The sequence below is a fragment of the Myxocyprinus asiaticus genome, chromosome 5 (assembly GCF_019703515.2).
Source record: "Myxocyprinus asiaticus isolate MX2 ecotype Aquarium Trade chromosome 5, UBuf_Myxa_2, whole genome shotgun sequence".
Taxonomy (NCBI): Eukaryota; Metazoa; Chordata; class Actinopteri; order Cypriniformes; family Catostomidae; genus Myxocyprinus; species Myxocyprinus asiaticus.
The window spans coordinates 445,099-468,669 of record NC_059348.1 but is presented as its reverse complement, the minus strand read 5'-3'; the positions used below and the strand labels follow the sequence as shown (position 1 = coordinate 468,669).

General features: G+C 38.3%; 1 protein-coding gene across 2 annotated transcripts in view; it reads left to right on the top strand.

Annotated features, from left to right (window-relative positions):
- LOC127440725 (dynamin-3-like) overlaps nucleotides 1-16,241 on the top strand; it is a 68,458-nt gene extending 52,217 nt beyond the window's left edge. For both annotated transcript variants that reach the window (XM_051697501.1, XM_051697502.1), the window contains 3 exons: nucleotides 11,103-11,341; nucleotides 13,409-13,582; nucleotides 14,149-16,241. In XM_051697501.1, coding sequence (XP_051553461.1) covers nucleotides 11,103-11,341; nucleotides 13,409-13,582; nucleotides 14,149-14,191 — 456 coding nt within the window. In that variant the 3' untranslated portion in view covers nucleotides 14,192-16,241. The remainder of the gene's footprint in view (nucleotides 1-11,102; nucleotides 11,342-13,408; nucleotides 13,583-14,148) is intronic.
- The last annotated feature ends 7,330 nt before the right edge of the window (nucleotides 16,242-23,571 follow it).

Here is a 23,571-nt window from a genome sequence, read left to right as displayed (position 1 = left end):
ACAGATTTTTTGATATTTTGAATGGTGTTGCCATGGTGAGGCAATAAATTAAGGGCAAAAATGTGAAACAGGAAGTTCCTTGTAACTTCAGTGTGCATTATGTGATTTTGATGAAAATTCAGCTGTAAGTTTTATAATGGGGGCTGATCACATTTATGTGGCTATTATGGGTCACGGGCGTAGCGCCTCCAACTGGCAGCAGGAAGTAAGGCAACTTTAACAGACTTTGAAATAGTCCTCTTGTTTTTATGTGAATTGCTTCAAAATTCTTTAGAATAATGTCAATACACTGCTGATGCAAAATTGTAAAGGGATATTTGATATCTTAAATAGTGTTGCCATGGCAACACATCAATTGTTATCATTCCTTTCTTCCAATATTTGGGTGTAAACTTAAATGGTTGTAATTCATAAATGCTAGGGAGTACAGACCTAAGCCTGGTCTCTTTTTAAAGAAGACACTTGGCAGTTCATTGTGCAAGTGAATACAGTTTTTAAAGTAAAATAAAAAAAAGAAATTGAAATGTAAGTTTATTGTAATGAATATGTATTGCTCAAACATTTAATTTTTTATATAAATAAAATATACTAAAAATATTAACTGAAATGTAAAAATATTTGAAAATCAAAGCCACATGTCTAATCCAGTTCTGTTCTAAATTTTAGGTTGATATATAAAAATTTCCTTTTGGTGGCAAATTTCAGATGCAGTACCAGAAATGTCCAATAGAGGACAGCCAAGCTCCATTGGTGAATGATTCCCAAAATAACACATCTGCACAACAGACCTTTTTTCAAAGACTGTGATGACACGTCTTTTTTATATTGTACATTTTTTTAATATTGAGTGTAAATGTATAACATTATGCCTATTGTTATATTACCCTGGAATTAGTTTTAAAAAACGAATTACCACAGCTGCGAGGGGGGGCTTGACAGGGCTTTCACTCTGGAAGAGTTTCTATAGCGTCACAGCAGCGGTTCTATACAGAAAAATACTGTGATTTCTATGCTACTAAGGTGGGTATTTATTTTAATAAAGACCATAACTTAAAAAATGGTTATCAGGAGTGGGTCATTGATAAGTAGCTGTAGAGCTGAGGAGGGCGGGGCCGGGCTGGAATGAGACACACCCGGTCCCCAATCAGCCTGATGGGGCGCGCGAGGGATAAAGGCGGCCGGGGACGACAGTTCGAGAGAGAGAGAATTACAGACAGCTGTGCAGTGTAAGGGGGTTTAGCGGAAAGGAGGAGGCGAGAACCGGCTTGACAACTTAAATAATAATTTATTAAACAAAAACCCAACCAAAAACACACAACTAAAAACACAGCACAGCTGTCTGTAATTCTCTCTCTCTCGAACTGTCGTCCCCGGCCGCCTTTATCCCTCGCGCGCCCCATCAGGCTGATTGGGGACCGGGTGTGTCTCATTCCAGCCCGGCCCCGCCCTCCTCAGCTCTACAGTAGCCTATTACAAACTTGATAGTTGTGAAATTTTATTTACATGAGGAGGAGGACCACATTTGCATCTAAAAGGTAAACAGTGGATAACTTTCTGATTCTCCACCTCCACAATCAGTCTGGTATCATCCATTGTTGAAATCACGGTCTGTCACGTGCATGTGTTTACAAGTGAAAGCAAACTCGGCTGTGATTGGGTATTGCTGAAGCCTATAGATGAAGTTACTGTTTACATACAAATGCTCCGCCATGGCTCTTCCGTGTTCTTTTGTTACCCAGAAAAGTACTGCCGTCTATGGGTGCTTCGTGCAAATTGCGCTGAAACTGCCTAAAAAGCGCTGTTTGTGGGGTTGAAACGCCCTGTTTCCCACAGATTATTGGAGATAAGGGCTTCTTTAAATTTCCACCAGATCGTTGCATCAGGAAAAACTCAGGATTTTACATAAATGATGATGATAATTCACGGGTCACGTCATTGTTATCATGTCTGCTGTATTAGACACAGTTGCCCCGCAGCAGCTGTTGGTTGATATTAACTTTTTTACGTAAATTACGTAAACTCTGATTGCAAACTGCTTTTTTATTATTATTTCCAAAGTGCTGTCGCTGTGACAGATATGAGGTCAAATATGATCTAACATCTTAACATGATCTTATCTGATCAAGATCACCATATATGATATAACAGGAGGAACAGATCCCGTCTCCACCACCGCAGAACATGGACTACTGTTTGTGAAAGGATAAATGAATAAAAATAATGTCATACTGCAAAAATGATGTCTTTGCATTTATTTTGAATGCAGTAAATAATATTGTTCAATCAAAAACAGCTGTTATGTTTTGACATGGAATATGATCATACTGAAGTAAGAATATTATTATTTATTGTATGTGGGTTAATAATTTAAGCAGTAAAGACACATTGCATTTCTAGTGGTAGTTTTTTTTTTATATATCACATTTCTTAGGCTTTAGAAGTGTGTTAAACAGTGAGAATGTGTATTCATCAACCTGTTTCATGTCCGACATAATCACACAGGCTCACTGAATCAAGTACAAACTTGTTTTGCTGATATTTCAGAAAAACCCCCCGCATAATTTCTTCACTGTAAACCATAGATAAACCATTTATAATAAGTTTTATTAACATTAAAATATTATCACATTCTATAAAGCTTAAAAGATTATTGAAACTGCAGCGCTGCCTATTTCCACCATTGAAATCTGCTGCTTGAAAGAACCAAGAAGCACGGTTCCCTGCGGTGTGACGTCAGAGTAATTTCATCTATAGACCTGTTTTATGTTTAATAGTAGATGTCTCAGATTTTTGTGGCTCATAAGTTGTAGTTTACTGTAGTTTTCAATGATAAACCATACTATTGATTAAGTTATAGAATTATCATATTTTAAATTGGTTTAAATTGTTAAATCTCCTGGAATTCCTTATTTATTTATTTATTGATTTATTTTTCAGATGTGCGCCAATTCATACAGTATAAAGACACACTAGACTACTAATATGTACTTATTCTGTGCATTGTGTACTTTTTTGTGTCAAATCACATTCATTTTATCCATCAACAGTGCGCGGTCAATTTAATTGAGCGCGAGCGAAGCAGCAAAAATAGACTCGGAGCCGAAACCCCTGCTGCACTGCAGCTCATGCTACACTCTGACACGCTGCTGACGCTTCCGATGTCAATGCTCTAATCTGTTATTATGGACGATGAAAAAAATACACTCTGCTTCTGCGCCGATCACGCTTGGTTGGAGTGGTGGTGGCGTAGTGGGCTAAAGCAAATAACTGGTTCGATCCCCACAGCCACCACCATTGTGTCCTTGAGCAAGGCACTTAACTCCAGGTTGCTCCGGGGGTATTGTCCCTGTAATAAGTACACTGTAAGTCGCTTTGGATAAAAGCGTCTGCCAAATGCATAAATGTAAATGTTGTGATGTGAAACGGTCGTTACACCATAGCACGCAATCTGATAGTTATACTGGTAGCACATCCTGATAGGTATTATCTGGCCTACAAGATGTGCTACTCAGGTTTTTATCATCTTTAATGCTGTTGTAGTATATACGGACAGGTTCTCCCATGCCTCGACATGTGCTACCCAAGTTTAGGCTTTACATATCACTGGTGGTAGCACATCCTGAGCAGGAAGCACAGATTGTCAGAACACCGGCAGTTTTTCTTGTGCACCACCACTTCTCAGATTCTCCCAGTGTGATGTAATGTCTTTATTTAATGTAAGTCAGTGATTCGATGAGGCAAGCCATCACTTTTATCTGACCTTCCAAATGATTTTGATAAAATCGCTGTGGTAAACATCTGAGCCCTCTCTGCTTAAAACTCAGTGGTGAGTTTAACAACACTCAACACGTGCAACAATAGCATCAGCGGTCGTCAAGCTATCCATGGTCCAATTCTGGCCTGGAGCGCGCATGTTTAAGCTTGTTTGGACATAGTTCAGTTACACTCTTTTCCAAAACATGAACCAGCAGCTTTTAGGTGAGCGCATTTTATCGCGTATTATTCAATCAAATGTATTTATGCAAATTGTTTATCCGCTGGGTGCAGTCAAAACTACAGACTAAGCTGTTACAGAAGTGATGTCAGCTCATATGCGCAACCTTTTTTCACAGAAGATAAATCGGTGATGAAAACCAAAGCTTCAGAGAAAATACACAGGAAAATTTGCATTTTATTCTCAATTCTTTTTTGTAGTGCTCGTAAACAGATTAAGTGAAGTGTCACTGAACTTGCCTATGCATAAATCCTGTGTTTAGTTGTATACAGGTTTGGCAGGGTGAGCAAGAGACAGACACAGTGGGTGTGGCGTCAAGCCTCAGAGAGGCATTTATTGGAAACAATAATAAACGTAAAATGTCCAAAAGGGGTAATAAAGTGTCCAAGGGGAAATAGTGTTCATAATAAAGGGGGAGTCTGTCACCAAAATTGGTACATATATTGTTCTCATCAAGCCAGATAGCTTTCATAATTATATTATTAGCTCTGCCCAACAGGAAGTCTGCCATTTTGGATTTTTTGAATATTGCAGTCTCTGAACTTTTAAATACTCCTCCTAGGGGATTCATGAGACTGTCACCACATTTAGACAATGTTATGCCAAGACACTGAAAATGCTAAATTGTGAAGAGATTTTTGATATATCGAATGGTGTTGCCATGGCGAGGCATTGAATTAATGGCAAAAAATAGGAAAGAGGAAGTGTCATATCTTCTGTGCGCAATGTGTGATTTAGATCAAAATTAAGATGTATGTTTAGTCTTGGGGGCTAATCACATGGATGTGACTATTTTAGGTTATGGTCATAGCGCCACCACCAGGCAGCAGGAAGTTTGGCTCTTCCAACAGACTTTAAAATAGTCCTCTTATATTTACGCAAATTGCTTCATAATTGTTTAGAATAATGTCAAATGCCAAATGCTTGTGTCCACCTTGCATTGTTTTCCGAAAGCCACTGGGTGGAAATGGACCCATGGTGCTTGGGCCCATCATCGCTGCTTGCAGCTATATTTGAGCTTCTAGTTTTTATGACCAAAATGTATTTGAATAAATTCTTGTTTTTACATGTTTGATGGAGATTGCTTATATTTTATTCCAGAGCTTTGAGATATATTTTGGGTGTTTTTTTAACACTATTCAAGAGAAACAGCAGTGTCATAGAGGAATATAACTGATACAATGGGTCTGAGCAGAAGGTAACATTTATTTCAACATTCTGTTGGTTGGGAGCAGAGGTATTCAAGCCTCAAGATACTTTTTATAAAATGAGTTAAAAAATAATGGAGTTCTACTGAAAGTTGCATTTTTAAACTTTGAAGTGTTGTTATAAATATGACTCTTCATGTGCTCCCTAGACTTATTGACGTATTTTGCTCCCTTCATTGGTCTATGTAACTTACTGAAATGCAATCGAGGTCATTTACCATTCCAAATAAAAGACTTAGATATTCTATCAAATTGTATAAAATAAGAAAGATGAACTTCTAGAGGAAGAGACTGTAGTAGATAATTTAATTTGGGGATACAATTCATTTTTATAACATTTACCTTCACTGCCATAGACAAATGTAGTGAAGCCCATCTATCCACAAACACGAGAAACTTTTCATTAATGGGTCCTAACTAAATCTCTCAGATTTGCTGGAAATAAAATGCCTAAATACTTATTGCCTTGCTTGGGCCATTGAAAGGTGCCAGGTTGGAAAGCCGTGGCAGGGCAATATGCTGTCAGAGCAAGAGCTTCTAATTTAGAGCAAGTCACCCTATATCCTGAAAATTTGGAGAAAGAAATAATAATTTTATGGAGGCTAGGCATAGCTCTACTAGGGTTTGAGATAAATAATAATATATCATCTGCGTAAAGTAGAAGTTTATGCACCACACCTCCTGCTACAATGCCAGGAAAATCTTTTCTTATTCTGGCTGCTAATGGTTCCATGGCAAGACAGAACAATAAATGGGAGGGAGGACAGCCTTGATGGGTTCCCCTACCAAGAGAAAAAAAAGATGAAATTAATCCATTAGTTTGCACTGCCACTACCGGTTGTTTATAAAGTAACTTAATCCACCCAATAAAAGTGTTCCCAAACCTATAAATTTCCAAAATCTTAAAAAGATTGTCCCATTCCAACCTATCATACGCCTTCTCGGCATCAAGTGAGATGTCAGTGATCGGGGTCCAATCATTAGCTACTGACCACATAATATTTATAAAACATCTAATATTATCAGAAGAACTACGACCACAAATAACCTCACTTGATCTATATGTATAATAGATGTAATTACTCTGATTAGCCAGAATTTTAGACAATAATTTTACATCTAACTGGATCAGGGAAATTGGACGATAACTTTTACATTCATTTGGGTCTTTATGTTTTTTAAGAATGAGACTGATCAGGGCTTGCATCATTGTTGGCAGTAGTTCACCTTTCTTTAATGACTGTGTAAATTCTTAAATAAGTGGAGCCAGTTCTGTGACATAAGAGCTAAAAAATTCTGCAGCAAAACCATGTGGCCCCGGTGCCTTAACTGTTGGCAAGGTTTTAATTACCTCAACAAGCTCCTCCAAAGGAATATCTGAGTCAAGAAAGTCTTTCTGATTACTTGTCAATTTAGGGAGTTCTAATGGCTCTACGAAGTTGCTAATGTCCTTGTTGGTAGACATAGACAAGGAGCTATAAAATCGAAATATAATTTTTTAGAGGCTTTGTTAATATCTGAAGCTGAAGTAAATATATTGCCTCCAGAGGACTTCACTGAAGGAATGGTGGAGAAAAACTCTCTCTGTTTTATGTATCTGGCAATAGTTTCCCTACTTTGTCCCCCAACTCAAAGTATGTCTGTTTTGCTCTACCTTCTGTGACAGAATAGTATTATAGCCATACTTTAGCTGAGTCAACTCTCCAAGACCATTGGATGACATTCGGCGCTTCAGCTGTTTTAGCACTTTAAATACTATTTTCCAATTCTATGAATTCCTGTACTTTGATCTTTTTAATGAATGAGGCATATTGTATGATCTGCCCCCTAAGAACTGCCTTAAGCGCCTCCCATGCCACGCCCACAGAGGACACTGAGGATCAGTTGGTTTCTACATAAACATTGACTTCTGTGTTTAACATTTGTTGAAATGCTGGGTCCTGTAAAAGGGATGAATTATAGTGCCATCTATATGATTTTCTTTTCTCTATATACAGCAACATTTCAAAACACATCAAAGCATGGTCTGAAACTATAATGTTCCCAACTGAGCAGTCAGTGGCAGATGGAATAAGTGACTTAGATATATATATATATATATATATATATATATATATATATATATATATATATATATATATATATATATATATATATATATAAACTATTCTAGAGTAAGTCTTATAAACTGATGAAAAAAAGGTGTAGTCCCTCCCAGATTGATTCAGAAGTCTCCAAATGTCTGTAAGACCATGATTTTTACACATCCTCTGTAGTGTCAACATTGCTTTAAAGGGTCTACACACCTATGCATCACTATAATCAAGGACCGGATCCATTAAATGATTGAAGTCTAAACTGTACATAAATGTGTTCAGTAAAATAAAAAATAAAGTATGCCCCAGTAAACAATAACATCAAACCCACAAAGTGAACAAATGAGCTCAACAGCAATTCAACAGAGGTAGAAAAAAAATAAGAAGGGAAAAAAGAGAGTCAGGCAGAAGTTAGTGGGCAACAGAACAACAAACCCTCTCAGACTGCATCAGTAAAATGCACGATGTGTAGTCTGTATTGTTGATCAATTGCAGGCAAAATTACCCACTCACACCATTGATTTAATGAAGGCCATAGCTTGTCGTGGGCATGTAAATGTCTTGTGTCCATCCTTTGCGTCAGTTCTCAGCTTAGCAGGAAAAAGCAATGCGAAGCTTACCTTTTGTTGGTGCAGTCATTTTTTACACTCTTTGAATACGTCCCGCTTCGCTTGTAGAGCGATCTAGCAAGTCCGGAAAAACCATGATGTTGTGGTCCTCCCAGCACAACTTGCCTTTATTCCTCGATTTGTGTTCTTTGTCCTTAAGCCATTTTGCCACAACTTTGGAGGTATGCTTGTGGTCATTGTCCATTTGGATGATCCATTTGCGAATGAGCTTTAACTTCCTGGCTGATGTCTTGAGGTGTTGCTTCAATATATCCACATAATTTTCCTTCCTCATGATGCCATCTATTTTGTGAAGTGCACCAGTCCCTCCTGCAGCAAAGTACCCCCACAACATGATGCTGCCACCCCCATGCTTCACAGTTGGGATGGTGTTCTTCGGCTTGCAAGCCTCACCCTTTATTCTCCAAACATAACGATGGTCATTATGGCCAAACAGTTCAATTTGTTTTTCATCAGACCAGAGGAAATTTCTCCAAAAAGTAAGATCTTTGTCCCCATGTGCACTTGCAAACTGTAGTCTGGCTTTTTTATGGCGGTTTTGGAGCAGTGGTTCTTCCTTGCTGAGCAGCCTTTCAGGTTATCTCGATAAAGGACTCGTGTGGATATAGATACTTTTCTACCCGTTTCCTCCAGCATCTTCACATGGTCCTTTGCTGTTGTTCTGGGATTGATTTGCACCTTTCACACCAAACTACGTTCATCTCTAGGAGGCAGAATGCGTCTCCTTCCTGAGCGGTATGATGGCTGCGTGGTCCCATGGTGTTTATACTTGCAAATTATTGTTTGTACAGATGAACGTGGTACCTTCAGGCATTCGGAAATTGCTCCCAAGGATGAACCAGACTTGGGCAGATCCACAAGGTCTTCTTTTCTTTTGATTTTCCCCTGATATCAAGCAAAGTGGCACTGAGTTTGAAGGTAGGCCTTAAAATACATCCACAGATACACCTCCAATTGACTCCAATTAGCCTATCAGAAGCTATATGGCTAATTGCCTAAAGGCTTGACATCATTTTCTGGAATTTTCCAAGCTGCTTAAAGGCACAGTTAACTTTGTGTATGTAAACTTCTGACCCATTGGAATTGTGATATAGCCATTTAAAAATGAAACTATCTGTCTGTAAACAATTGTTGGAAGAATTGCCCATGTCATGCACAAAGTAGATGTCCTAAACGACTTGCCAAAACTATAGTTTGCTAATATGAAATCTGTGGAGTGGTTAAAAAATGTATTTTAATGACTTCAACCTAAGTTTATGTAAACTTCTGACTTCAGCTGTATCAGTTTGAACAGTTGTAAATAGTACACATTATGGATGTAAACAATGATCGTAACAATATATGCAATATAATACAGTACATGCAATTTCAAAATGCTTTTAGTGATAGAATATATGGAATTTTTACATAAAAAAAAAAAAAAGAATGAAATTGAATTCACCCAAATTAATCAGAATTGAATTTGAATATAATCAAATTGAGAGCTTGTAAATTGAAATCGAATCTGGAAATCTTTATCATAACTATGCCCTAACAGGTATGTCAATAGATCAAACCAATACTGACTGATCATTAATCATCAATATTAATGATAACGTTAAATTATATTTAGTCTTTGGTACACATCATTGGTTTTGTGTTGATGAAGGGGTACTTGAGCCTTACTGAGTACTGAGTGTGGGGGTATTTAAAGGTGCACTCAGTAACTTTTTGTTTGTTATCTTGCTAACATATGTTTCAAAATTAAAATGATTTTTTTTTTTTAGGGCTGGGAAATTTAACGCGTTAATTTCTGTGGTTAATATTTTTTGTTTAACTTGTAAAAATAAATAAATAACGCAATTAATGCTGTATCCATTTTTTTTTTTTTTTTACTTTCTGAAACTTCACGTGATAGGAGAAAGGTGTCCTGAGTAGTTTCTGGCAGACTATCAGCCTTACAAGCTCTGATCATGGTGGGGGCAGGGTTAGGGCATCTGCTGCCTGTCAAGAACAAAGCCTGGCACATTTGTACAATGGGCGAATCTGTGGCTAAAACTGGCATATATACATTTTCAGGAGGCATTCGCTTGACTCAACTGCACATTCTCACACAAAAACTGATTGTATGGAGCAGTGCACGCTTATTAATTGCACGCGACACATAGGCTAATAAACGCCAGCACGCATTTACTGTACGGAGAATGAAGACTTCACCCGCAAGCGGGCGACAGATATGGGCAAGCTGCTGTATCTCTTCGCATTACCTGAAAACGCACACTCACTTTCATCTGAACCAGTTTCAAATGCGAAACCACCCGAGTGAGACCCAACGTGTGCATGATAAGAGACTGAGAAGGACCTGGACGTTCAGCAAGCTACAGTCAGGTATACTTATAGAGACTGAACGGCAGCCAGAGAAAAAATAGTTTTGAGAATTTAAATTTCAGCCAATTAAACTTCAGCATTTCATTTGTTTTATATCTGTATGTATAGTGTCTAACAGTGCATTGGCAATGTACACTTAAGTATCTCTTGCCAATAAAGTTTGATATAAATTGAATCTGCCCATTTGATCCTATTATTAAAAAAAAGTCCAATGGAAAACAGCAGAAGATTTTGCCCAAATTGTAATTACAGCATGTCCACTGATTTTATGGCATGTATACATATAATTGTATCAAAGATTAATACCTGTAAATGTGTCTAATTAATTATATCCACCAAAAAGAAAAAGAAAAATTTACCTTTTAACATGTACATATTTAAATAATTAAAATAAATGATGACTAAACAATTCTTGCAAGTTCTTTGAGACAAAGTATAAAGTAAATACATTTATGATGATTATTTAAGTTTGTTGTAATGTATCGTACCATAAATTAATCGCAATTAATCACAGAAAAATTTGATTAATTAGTTAAAAAATTGTAATCGATTCTCAGCCCTATTTTTTTTTTTTTTATGAGAAAAAAAATACTGAATGCAACTTTAAGGCAAAAAAAAAAAAAAAAAAATGTTGGGAAGCACTGAGCTAGACCAGCACTAATCAGCCTGAACCAGCATGAAAAGTCATGCTGGTCTAAGCTGGTCTTTTTAGCTCAGACAAAATCTATAAGATGTATAATCAATGTAATATATTTAATAATAATTTGCATGACTGTATGAACTTATAAACATCCTGCTCTTCTTAAAGGTGAAAGACTTCATCAACGCTGAACTTCTAGCTCAGCTTTATTCAGCTGGAGATCAGAATGCTCTGATGGATGAGTCTCAGGATCAGGTACAACGCAGGGAAGAAGTTCTGCGCACTCATCATGCCCTGAAGGAGGCTTTGGCTATCATTGGAGATATTTCCACTTCCACTGTCACAACTCCACTGCCTCCTCCTGTGGACAGCTCATGGCTACATGCCGGCCCGGGGGGCTCTCGCAGGTAACTCTTCCAGTGTGACCTTCATACTGACCTTCTTAATGGGGATTGACCTTCTAGTAGCAGAAGGAATGGGGTGAAAACAAAATCACTCAACCCAGAGGGTGGTAACCCACAATAATACTTGTGAAAAAAGGAGGGATAGTAGGTGTGGCGGGTTCACAGTTCTCTGTGCTCAGTGGATCGGGAGTATTTTCAATCTTAGTCAGTCACTTCTTGGAACAGAGAGGACACAGTTTCCTCAGTGGAGATCAAACTCACCATACTGGGATTTCTTTAGTTATCTCCACTGATTAGTAGTGATGTAGAACAGGTGTTGTATGATAAAGTGGACGTCCTGTAGTGCTAGGAACCATTGTGTCAAGTTATTAAAGTACTGTAGGCTGCTTCTGGTTTCAGAACCATTAACGTTCTACTGAACCAGGTGCCCCTTTATTCTATGATGCATCGGTTGTATTGTGTCCCCAGTAGCCTGTTGGCGAGCCTCGGTAGGGCCACTTGATGCGACTTGGGAAAGTGAAGATGTTGTGCTGCACAATAGAGGTCTGTGTGGGACTGTTTTTCCATCCCGCTCCCAAAAGTTTCTATCCCATACCCGAATACTCCCGCTGAATTTTTCTCCATGTTTACCCGATCTTTGCCCACAGTTATTTTCTTCCTGACTGCTCCCGCAACCCCGAATTTGTCTTCCACATAAGGCAAAAGCCATACAAACAGACAATAAGTGTACCCAAATAACATTTTATTTTTCTGTTATTGCTATTATCAGATGACATGTGACATGATGCCCATCTGACTTGCCTGAGGTTGGTTTCTTAATACTTAAATTGACCATTTTTCAGTCCAAGTTTCACATCATTTGATGACACAGTGGGTCCACGCTTTGCTCTGCCATTCTTGTAAAGTGCTGTTGACAACAGCCTGCTCTAAATAGTGGATCATTTGATGCACATGTTGTATGCACATTTTTACGTTGGATTTTCTGTTTATTGTTATAAAAAATAAATTAATAATATATATATATATATATATATATATATATATATATATTGTTTTTTTGTATTTTTTTTGTTTTTTTTTTGCCTTCATAAATTATTAATATAAAAATAGATATCCGCCTGCTCCTGCACACAACTCATGGATGTACCGTCCACTTCCGCCTTCAACTTGGTAATTTAATCCCGTGCCGCAAGAAATCTGATCGGTACCCGCGGGAGTTCCGTGGGATTGCAGACCTCTACTGCACAATGCACTCGGCTATTCTCAGATCTTCCCATGAGGTAGGACTCAAGCCAGTATGGTGCAGTTCCTGTGATGGCCAGATCAGACAGGTCTAGCAAGATGAGGATGGAAGAATTGGAGGTAGCTCTCAGCATTTGCAGGGTTTGTGTGATGGACATCAGGTTGATTTCTATGAGGTACCCCAGTGGTTAGCTAATAACTTAGACACTCTTCCTCTTCAGGAAGTACCTTGAAGTATCTGCCCGTGCGGTAGGATTCAAGGCAGTGAAATGCAGTTCCTGTGATGCCCATATCAGACAGTTCTAGAAAGATGAGCATGGATGATTTAGAGGTAGCTCTCAGCATTTGCAGGGTTTCAGCGAAAGACAGCAGGGCTATCTCCGTAGAATGTCCACTTTAGTACAGTGGAGTGGTTGTTCTGTGGAAGAACTCTAACAAACAACTCTTGAGCGATATTTGAAAGGATTGGTTGGAGTAAGACTGGTCTGTAGTGTCCTATTATTGTAGGGTTAAGTGTAGGGCAGGGCTATTTAATTCTGTTCCTGGAGGGCCACCTCCTGCAATGTTTACTTCAAATTCTTCTCTAACACACCTGCCTGTAGTTTTCAGGTAATCTTGAAAACCTTGATTAGTTTGTTCAGGTGTATTTGATTAGGTTTGGAGCTGAACTTTTTAGGACGTGGTCCTCCAGGAATGGGATTGAATAGCCCTTGTGTAGGGTTTTTTGTGCAGTGGGATAAAAGGTCATACATGAGTTCCAACAGTAGCCATATTGTGCATTTTTTCCTCCCTATTCTTTGCTGAGAACATCCCTTCTCATCTTTGCAGGTCTCCTCCACCTAGTCCTACTGCTCCACGCAGGATGTCTGCAGGCCAGAGACCTGCTGGTAGGGGGGCCCCTCTGCCGCTATCTCGCCCAGGACCATTAGGGCCCTTTAATAACAATGCTGACAGCCCACAAGTCCCCAGTCGGCCCAACAGGGCGCCTCCTAGCATTCCCAGGTGAAACCTTACCCACTAGCATTATTAGATAAGCCCCTTTTATTTGTAATTTTGTCTCCAGCTAGTGATTCCTTTACTCACTAATTACTCTTAATAGAATTATTTTGCATTATTCAAAAACATTTCATAGTTGAATTAAGTATTCTTTCTACATGCCATGGTATTGTTTTAAACCAGAAACACTCTCTAGGCAAGAATACTCTAGGCAAGTAGTTACAGTTAAAGCATGCTTTAGCACCCCATGTGGCAATTCTGATAATGTTAATAACTTGTACTTACATTGCGTTATCATCCAGGCTGTGATGTAGTGTGCCATTAATATACTGAATTGTACAATATGCATTAACATGTCAGCAACGATATTCTGACAGTACCTTACAAATCTGTTTTACTTTCATAACTAAATACTACATTTATTTCAGATACTAATTCTATCTTTTTTGTCTCTTACCCCATCATCCATACCAATGGATTTCTCAACCATTCTTTCTCTGATACAACCATTACTTCTCAACCATTACTTCTGCTGATACATTTTCTTCTTATTCCCCATTTTTATAACATAGCCGTCGGCCACCACCTTCCCCAACCAGACAAGTCCCTCCTTAAGTGGCTAAAGGGTATTTTCTCTTTCCTCTTGGAACATGATATTTGAGACCATTCTTGTTTTGAACAATACACCAACATCTGTCCTGTACCAAAGCGCTGACTAACTCCTTATCCCAGAGGTCCCAGCCCAACTCCTGCATGTCCTAGTACTCACCTATCCTTGTGATATCTCGTTACATGTATCCCTGCTCCAGTGTGGTGGCGTCTTTGATTGCAGTGCTTGTTTTGTGTTGTTTGTCAGTGCCTGTGATTCCGTCTGGTACAGATGAACTACCACTCAGACTTTTGAGTCTATCCATCCTATCTAACCTTAACCCTAACCCTAGCAGGCTCTTATCTTCTGTTCTGCCATTGTGAAATCATTTGTGGCAGTGCTGTGCTGTCCATTCCTTGAATCACACTGCACAATATTGAAGTTTTTTTAAATGCATGTTTGTTTATTTCTCTAGGGTGTTGATATGTGTGTCCACATGTTTGTGTAACACTATACCATAGTGTGTGAGTGATATATCTTAGTATAAGTGTGTGCGAGTGTGTGTGTGACTAAACTGTGGATAAATTGAAAGATTAACATGTAAAATAGTTTAAGGTTATGTAATATGTGTAAGTTTTGTCTGATAGCAGTTAATGTTTTGACTGTGATATGTTTGTTTGTTGTAATGTTGTCTATCATTACAGATGCTTAAACAAGAGCTTTATTTCCCTTAGTTGTTACCATTCGCCTGTTCACCTGTTTTGTTGTTGCAGTCTCGCTTACAGCAAATACAGAGAATTTAGCTGTAGTTACATTTAGATGTTATAATCTGCAATTACTTATGATTCTTTGACTATGCCACCTGCCTTGCAATACTAGTTCAGTTAATCAAAACATACAACCAAAATCCCTGGAATTACATGCCTATATACAGTCTGTAGTAAGTCAATTATATCTGCAGTGTATGTTTCAGAAAATGTCAATGACATACAATTATTCAAAATCCGATACAGGTATCCTATAACTTAATTCTAGTAATTTGTGTTCCAAAAGTAGTTTTGTACTGTAAGTGCCCCTGAGATTTGATGTCTTTATGGTTCTGTCCATTAGGTGATTTTTAAGCGATTGAAGTGTTCAATCATTGATGATGCAAATATTTTGATCAGACTTCATTTGAAAATAATAATTCATTATACAGTATTTCATATTTCATGGGACTAGTTAAAGTAAGACAAGCATGTGGGGACCCATGGGAAAAGCTGATTATTGATTAATTAAGGTATTTATTAAAAACATGTATATATGGATATGTTATCTGTAGGTTTGTGACTCAGAGACTGAACTTTGTACTTGTTCCTAAGGGGTGTAATGGTGTTGCCACATAGTATTTAACTGAATATTCCGTTTAAATTCTACACTACCCCCAACTCGCTCAGGTAATGGGATAAAACTACTGTACCTTAATGTACACTCTCACAAAGTGATGTAGGCAAGAGAGCAGGGATATATACGGACTGAACAGAGAAGGAAGTTTATCATGACCCCAGAGTTTCAACATCTCCAAGCCAAACAAACAGCAAGCAAAGCTGAAGAAATATACACACAAATGCCACAGTTAATACACTCCATGACATGGTGTTTTTCAACATATTCCCATGTATGGATTATGGATTAATCTATCTATTTTTCAGACTGTTTATATGCACAAAGGAAGTACGTTTGGAACAGAGCTGATGCATTGTCAGTGATCACAGTTACACATGTTGAATAGAGCTTTAACATTTGGGGCTTAAAAATGAATGCTGGAAAGCGTGCTTTAGCAGACTCTTACTGGTACTCTTCAGACATATGCTCTGATGTTCTGAGATAAACACCCATCAAACAGTCATTGCATATATTTTAAATGCTAAAAAAAAACACCTTATCGAAGCGTTTAAGGAGCAACGAATCTGTATTGGAAAGTGTTTACAGTATGAAGTGGTAAGAATGTTTCACTCTTTGTATGTTTCAGTATGGCTTGATGTACTGTACCTCCAAATGTATGAAATGAAATGAATTAAAGAAAACTAAAGAATATCATCTGCAGTGTTTATTTACTTTCAACTTCAATTGGATGGTGATAGAATCTTTCTTTTTAAAAAGGCTAAATTTATGTTTTCAAAATTCCATCAAATTTGTCAATTTTGAGATTGTCACAAAAAGCAGTTCTACAAATTTTCTAATTGGGAATTTAAAACATCTAAGTTGTAAAACTTCTGTCATCATGGCACAAGTATTTATTTCAAAAAAAAAGAAAAGGAAAAAAAGTCAGTATTTTACATATCCTTAAAAATCTTTTGTTTTCAATTTAGGTCATGACAAAGGAATAGAAGTCACCTTTTTAATTTATTTTTCTGGTGCATTTATTACATAGTATCCAATAGAACAAAACAGGAAAAATGCAAAATACTGCATTAATTACTTATAACAGTTATTACACTAATTTTTGAATTAGCCTACACATTTTGATAGACATGAGAAACTAGCCAATTTTCCACAATCGTGCCAAACGGTTTCCAATTGAGCACAGTTCTGCATGCACGATTATCAACGTTCTCAGCCCGGAATTCTTGGCACAGATAGCTAACCATACTCAACCATTCTCAACCGTGCTGGTGAAATGGCTTTAGTACATGGCTTTAGTACTAGCTCATTAAAACTCAAAATACATCAATATATTCTCAAATATATTCATATAATAATTATATTATATTTAATCATAATTATCTAATATTTTGTCTGTAAATATCCTTTTTAGCTAATCTGGGAACTTGTACCCTTGTGTGTTAGTGTCCAGTGGCATACACAAGCCCAAACATCAGAGGTTTCAGCCAATGAGCATTAAACTGTGTCATCAGTAAGACGTTTCCCATCGTGCTTTCACAGTTGGGAAAAACCTACTGCGGCCCCTCACTCCAAAGAATGCTGCCACCTCGCTCTCGCGAGAATATTTTTGACATACGTCATCACGATGAGCCCATTGTCTCCATCTCCCTTCCCTTAAAAAATGTTTTAACCTGATGGTTTGCTTGTGCTTAATATAAATTACCTCAGGATTACAAACAGCTGAGCGACCCAAAAAAAATGGAAAGTCCCACCCTAACCAATAAACACCACCAATCAGCGTTCAGAACATCAGCGCTGTTCTGAGAACAGTTTTGGTATTCACTATGGCTATTCTGCATTGCGCGTCTAACACAAAGTTAAATAAAGTAGTGGAAATAACTAGAAACAAACAAAAACATACTAGAAAGTATCAGGGGATAAAAATCCTGGGTGTCAGAAAAGAGTAGAAAACAATGAGCGGGAGACCAGGAGAACTGCAGCACTCCAGTCTATCAAGACATTCTTTTCCAAGACAGGTTAGCGCAAAATAGGGATGTCAAACGGTATGGGACCTAAACATTTTGCCATCTGATTTTGTCATGGTTGTGTAGGGAAGAGACGAGAGAGTGAGGATCCAAACGCAGAACTTTTAATTATAAACAAACAGAGGAGAATATAACTATGAAGGAATCTTATAAAGAAGGTAACACAAACATAACAGCAGTATGCTGGCTAACAAAGCGCTACATACAAATAGAGACCCGCACCAGCTGACTTCATGACAGCTTCTTCCCCCAAGCAATCAGACTTCTGAACTCTTGATCTCTCACGATCAATTATACATCAGCACTGCACTTTATTAATCTTATTATCTCACACTGGACTGTCATAAATTATATTCTCTTAACAACACACTGGCAACTGACTATCAACCGACAGCCTGAATATCAATACAGTACAATACAACCTACTGTATATATACTTTATATACTATTTTTATTGTATAATGTGTACTGTACAATTTTCTATACTGTGTGTATTGTATACTGTATATTGTATATTATTTTTTGTATATTGTGTTGTGTGTAATTATGGGTATATTAGATATGTAAATTGTGATGTGTAAATCTGTTTATTGTAAATTGGTATATGTCTCATCACTGTCATGACTGCTATTTTGTTCAGAACTGCACCCAAGACTTTCACCCACTATTGCACTTGTGTATATGGTTGTGTGACAATAAAAGTGAAGTGAAGTGATACAAACATACCAACAAGAACCAACCAGCAACAAGAGAAAAATGAGGACTAAATATACGTACACAAGGACTGATAAGCTAAATGAGACACAGTTGAAAACAATGAGGATGGGAAACAGAAGACATGACAAAGATGGCAGTAGTACATTTCAAAATAAGAAAACTGGCTCGCCGGTCCCCGAAAATGCCGTCACCTGGTCCTCAGCCACTCCTCTGACCTCTGGCGGACAACAGCTTGCTCCTCCCCTGGTGGACAGCAGCGAGTCCTCCGACCCCTGGCAGACGGAACGTCTCCTCCCCTTTCTCTGCGGATGACAGCAATTCCTCCGACTCTTGGCAGCCGGCAGCAACTCCTCCATCCCCAGGCAGACGGCCGCGGCTGCTCCCCAGGTGGATGGCAGCGGCGAGGACTCCACAACAGCGCATCCCTCCTCCTTCCCGGGTTTCGGCACCAATGTAACGGGTTCAGGATGGGCAAGGAGGAGGCGGGAACCGGCAGAACAGTCAACATAAACTTTAATGACATAAACTTAAAACATAAAACACATAGACGCACACACACACAAACAACGGCCGCGTTGTGTCTCTCTCTCGAACTGGCACCTCCGGCTCATCTTTATCCCCCTCCCAGCCAATTACCAAGATTCAGGGCCAGGTGTGTCCTCGCAGCCCACCCTCCTCCTCGTCATACCACTGTATAAAAATTGAATATTCAAAAAGAAGCAATAATACTCATAATAACAATTATGTAGTGCTAAATGGTTATATTATTAGGGCCCAAGCACTGAAAAAGTGGAGGCTCTATTGTTCTTCTAAGGATTATTATTATTAAGGCCCATGCACTGAAAGTGTGGAGACCCCATAGTTCTTCCAAGGATTATTATTATTATGGCCCAAGCATTGAAAATGTGGAGACCCTATTGTTCTTCTAAGGATTATTAGGGCCCGAGCACCGGAGGTGCAAAAACCCTATTGTTTTTGGAATGTTTTTTCTCAATTATTATTATTATTATCAGGGCCCGAGTACCGAAGGTGCTAAAGCCCTATTTGTTTTTTTTGAATGATTTTTCACAGTTATTTTTAATGCATTCACCCATTTGTAAGGCATTCATCATGCTTGAAAACTCAGACCTGCGTAAAATCAAAAAGTTATATAGTGTTTAGGCTTGCGTGTGGTCGAGGAGCTCTACAGCGCCTCCAAACGCAGGCAATGAAGTTGAAGTTGAAGTATGAAGTTGCTCAGACGTGCACAAGATTTGGTATGGTTACTGCTCTCATCATGCTAGACAAAATTCACTTGGTTGTATTTGACTATGCCCAACAGGTAGTCAGCCATGCAATGTGGGATTTTCAAATTTTCCTGTGGTGTTTTGAGGGGCTTACAATGGCTGAAAACGTATGAAAGTTTACACATACATTTGTCTTAGGACATCTTTTGATTTGATATTGCAGTTCAGCATAGACGTGCCTCATTGTTTCCACAGTCCCCCCAGTTCGTAAATGCTTATTACATTTTTCAAAACTAGATTTTATCATTCTTTTGTCATTTGTGTTGGGTGTGGCCAGTGGACACCATAGCACCCCCTAACATTTTGAATGAGTTTATCACTGTGGTTGCCACAGAGTTTGTCTGATATTCACAAGTTTTGGTGAGGACATTATTCTCACCATGACAGACATATCTCCCATTGGCTTGTATTAGCTCTGCCCAACAGGAAGTCGGCCATTTTGGTTTGTTTGTAAAATGCATGCTCTGAAATTTGAAATACTCCTCCTAGGGGATTTATGTGACAGGCACCAAACGCTGTATTCGGTTACACAATTTTATATGTTATAGAAACACGGTTATGTATGTGAAAATGTACAATGAATTGCTTTATGTGTTCTGAAATAAACTGGCATAACTTGTGCAATGGTAGTATATTTAGATGTAATTCTCTTGTACACATGATCAATCAATGTTCCATTTTCAGTGGTAGGTTCTTTGACACATTGAACATAGCCTAGGTTTGCCATGAATGTAGACATTGCATGCGTTTTCAATTCATCATGGTTCCAATCACCAATTAAAAAGATATTATCTGACATATTATTTAATGTATTGCAGAGTTTGGTAATATATTTTTGAAACAAAGATAAGTGATATTGTGGTGGCCTGTAAAAAACAACTATTATTATATCAAGTTTGTTGAGATGACATATTATGCACTCTATGTTAACATTGGGAATGTCCAAAATATCGTAATCAATATTAGTTCTACAGTATATGCCAACACCATCATGTTTTTGGTATCGAATTGAGTTTAACAGAGGGTTGTCTGTACTGTAAGCAAAACAATGTGGAGCACTGTGAAAGTGGTTGCCTTCAATGCAAGTGGATTCACTTGATATGTTTGCAGGCAGCCATGTCTCTGTTACAGCTATACAGCTATAATTATATGATTGGAGTGAAGCCGTTAAATCTAGCAAATGGTAGTGTAAACCCTGAACATTCATTAGGAAAATTGAAAAAGAGTTGTTGGTGTTATGTGGTGAAATATTATAAAGTTCAAACTGTGGCATTATGTTGATACATTCTTGGATGTTGTTTTTGCAATAAATTGTTTATCAGCAAAATCTTGAATGATCAACACACTTAAAGTCTTGACTCGACTTAAAGCAACACATGCCTGTCCAGCTGCAAAAATATTTTTTTGTGATATGACTGCTTCATTGACAGTTAATCCTACAGTGCAAGCCCATGCCAACTTTAATGGGAACTGCTTACACAACCCACCCTTGCTGTTAATTTGCTCTTCCTCTAAAGTAATTGGAGTGGAATTCATGATGTTTCTAGGTGGTGGTATACGCTTTGAAGTGGTATACCCAACTTTATCATCATCAAACTGAACAAATACTACATTCACAATTGTGTTGTTTGTATGAAAGGCCATGTCTGTTACAGTACCACAGACACTATTTACAAGCCCATCAGTGACGTCAATATTCTTAATTAACATGACTCGCGCACCTTTACCTAATAGCACCAGTAAACAGGAATTTAAAACTTAAGTGTCCATATTTAAGTTGCATTTGTCCAGTTTGTTGATTTTTCTCAAAATCCTGAGCCTCTACGCAAATGTGGTCTGGGCAATATGCAATAATCTGTTTGATGTTATGCTCTTCCACTTGCGTATTTGTTTGGAAAATGTGTAAAGTGGAAGAGGTTTGCCCAGTTTCCCTACCTTTGTGCATATTTAAGTCATTAAGTGATAGTGGGAAACTCTTGCTACACATACACAATCTATTCAGTATTTCCACAAAAGCCTGAGTGTTTTTGTCTAACAATGATTGTTAATTCTGACAGTGCAAATGTGCTGTTCCACAAATCCAATAGAGCATTTTGCAAATACAATGGTTTTCCACTCACAAGTGGCAATTGGAAAAAATCTCCCACAGCAATTATACTGACTTTACCAAATGGAGAGTAGTCACCTGTCTGCTTTATCTGTCTAAGCCTACCATGGACATAACATTCATCTATAATCAGTATATGCAAGTCACTAAATACCACAGGCTTTGAATTTATTTTTCTTCTCCTAAAGGTGTGTAAGGCAATTTTACATCTGTCCCGATTGAAAATGTACTATGGATGGTCTTGGCACCCAAGTTGAAAGCAGCAATTCCAGTAGGTGCTGTCAATAGAACAGAAACTTTGTCTGGTGCAGTTGCAGTTTGGGATAATAATCTGGTCGCTTCATAATGAATAGCTCTGATTAAATGTGACTTTCCTGTTCCTGTAACAAATACATGGAAAGGCTCTGGCTTTTTACCTCTAACTTTCTCTAAGCACCACTGTGTCACTTGATAGAAAATATCTTTTTGTTTGGAGTTCAGAGACCTAAGTAGATTGAGAGCATCTGATCTACACAAGACATTCAAACTAGATTCAAATCGATTGCTTCTTTCAGTTTGAATGGATAGATCAGGAATTATATCAACATGCTCATCAAGTTCTTTTGATGAATCTCTAATTTCTTGTTGACATTCCAAGCGCTCTGACTCCTGCTCAGGACACATCTCAAACGTTTGCCAGTTTGCTCTGGCTACATTTTACGAGGGCCCTATGTCCCCCTGTGACAGGGGGACCCCTCGTTATTATTAATATTAGGGCCAAGCACTGAAAGTGTGGAGGCCCTTTTGTTCTTCTAAGGATTATTATCATTATTTTCAAGGTGTCAGGGGCTTTTGGGGCACTTAACATGCTCAAAAACTCATGACGCACACGTGCCAGAATCATTGGCCATTAGGTTGTGGCAAAAGTTCATACATGGACATGTAGAGGGGGCTTTGTAATGCCACCTAGAAGATGGGCATGTTAGGGAGGCTCTGTAGCACATTCCTTTTGAGCTACAGTCACCAAACTTTGGACATATATACAGGTGCATCTCAATAAATTAGAATGTCGTGGAAAAGTTCATTTATTTCAGTAATTCAACTCAAATTGTGAAACTCGTGTAATAAATAAATTCAATGCACACAGACTGAAGTAGTTTAAGTCTTTGGTTCTTTTAATTGTGATGATTTTGGCTCACATTTAACAAAAACCCACCAATTCACTATCTCAGAAAATTAGAATATGGTGACATGCCAATCAGCTAATCAACTCAAAACACCTGCAAAGGTTTCCTGAGCCTTCAAAATGGTCTCTCAGTTTGGTTCACTAGGCTACACAATCATGGGGAAGACTGCTGATCTGACAGTTGTCCAGAAGACAATCATTGACACCCTTCACAAGGAGGGTAAGCCACAAACATTCATTGCCAAAGAAGCTGGCTGTTCACAGAGTGCTGTATCCAAGCATGTTAACAGAAAGTTGAGTGGAAGGAAAAAGTGTGGAAGAAAAAGATGCACAACCAACCGAGAGAACCGCAGCCTTATGAGGATTGTCAAGCAAAATCGATTCAAGAATTTGGGTGAACTTCACAAGGAATGGACTGAGGCAGGGGTCAAGGCATTAAGAGCCACCACACACAGACGTGTCAAGGAATTTGGCTACAGTTGTTGTATTCCTCTTGTTAAGCCACTCCTGAACCACAGACAACGTCAGAGGCGTCTTACCTGGGCTAAGGAGAAGAAGAACTGGACTGTTGCCCAGTGGTCCAAAGTCCTCTTTTCAGATGAGAGCAAGTTTTGTATTTCATTTGGAAACCAAGGTCCTAGAGTCTGGAGGAAGGGTGGAGAAGCTCATAGCCCAAGTTGCTTCAAGTCCAGTGTTATGTTTCCACAGTCTGTGATGATTT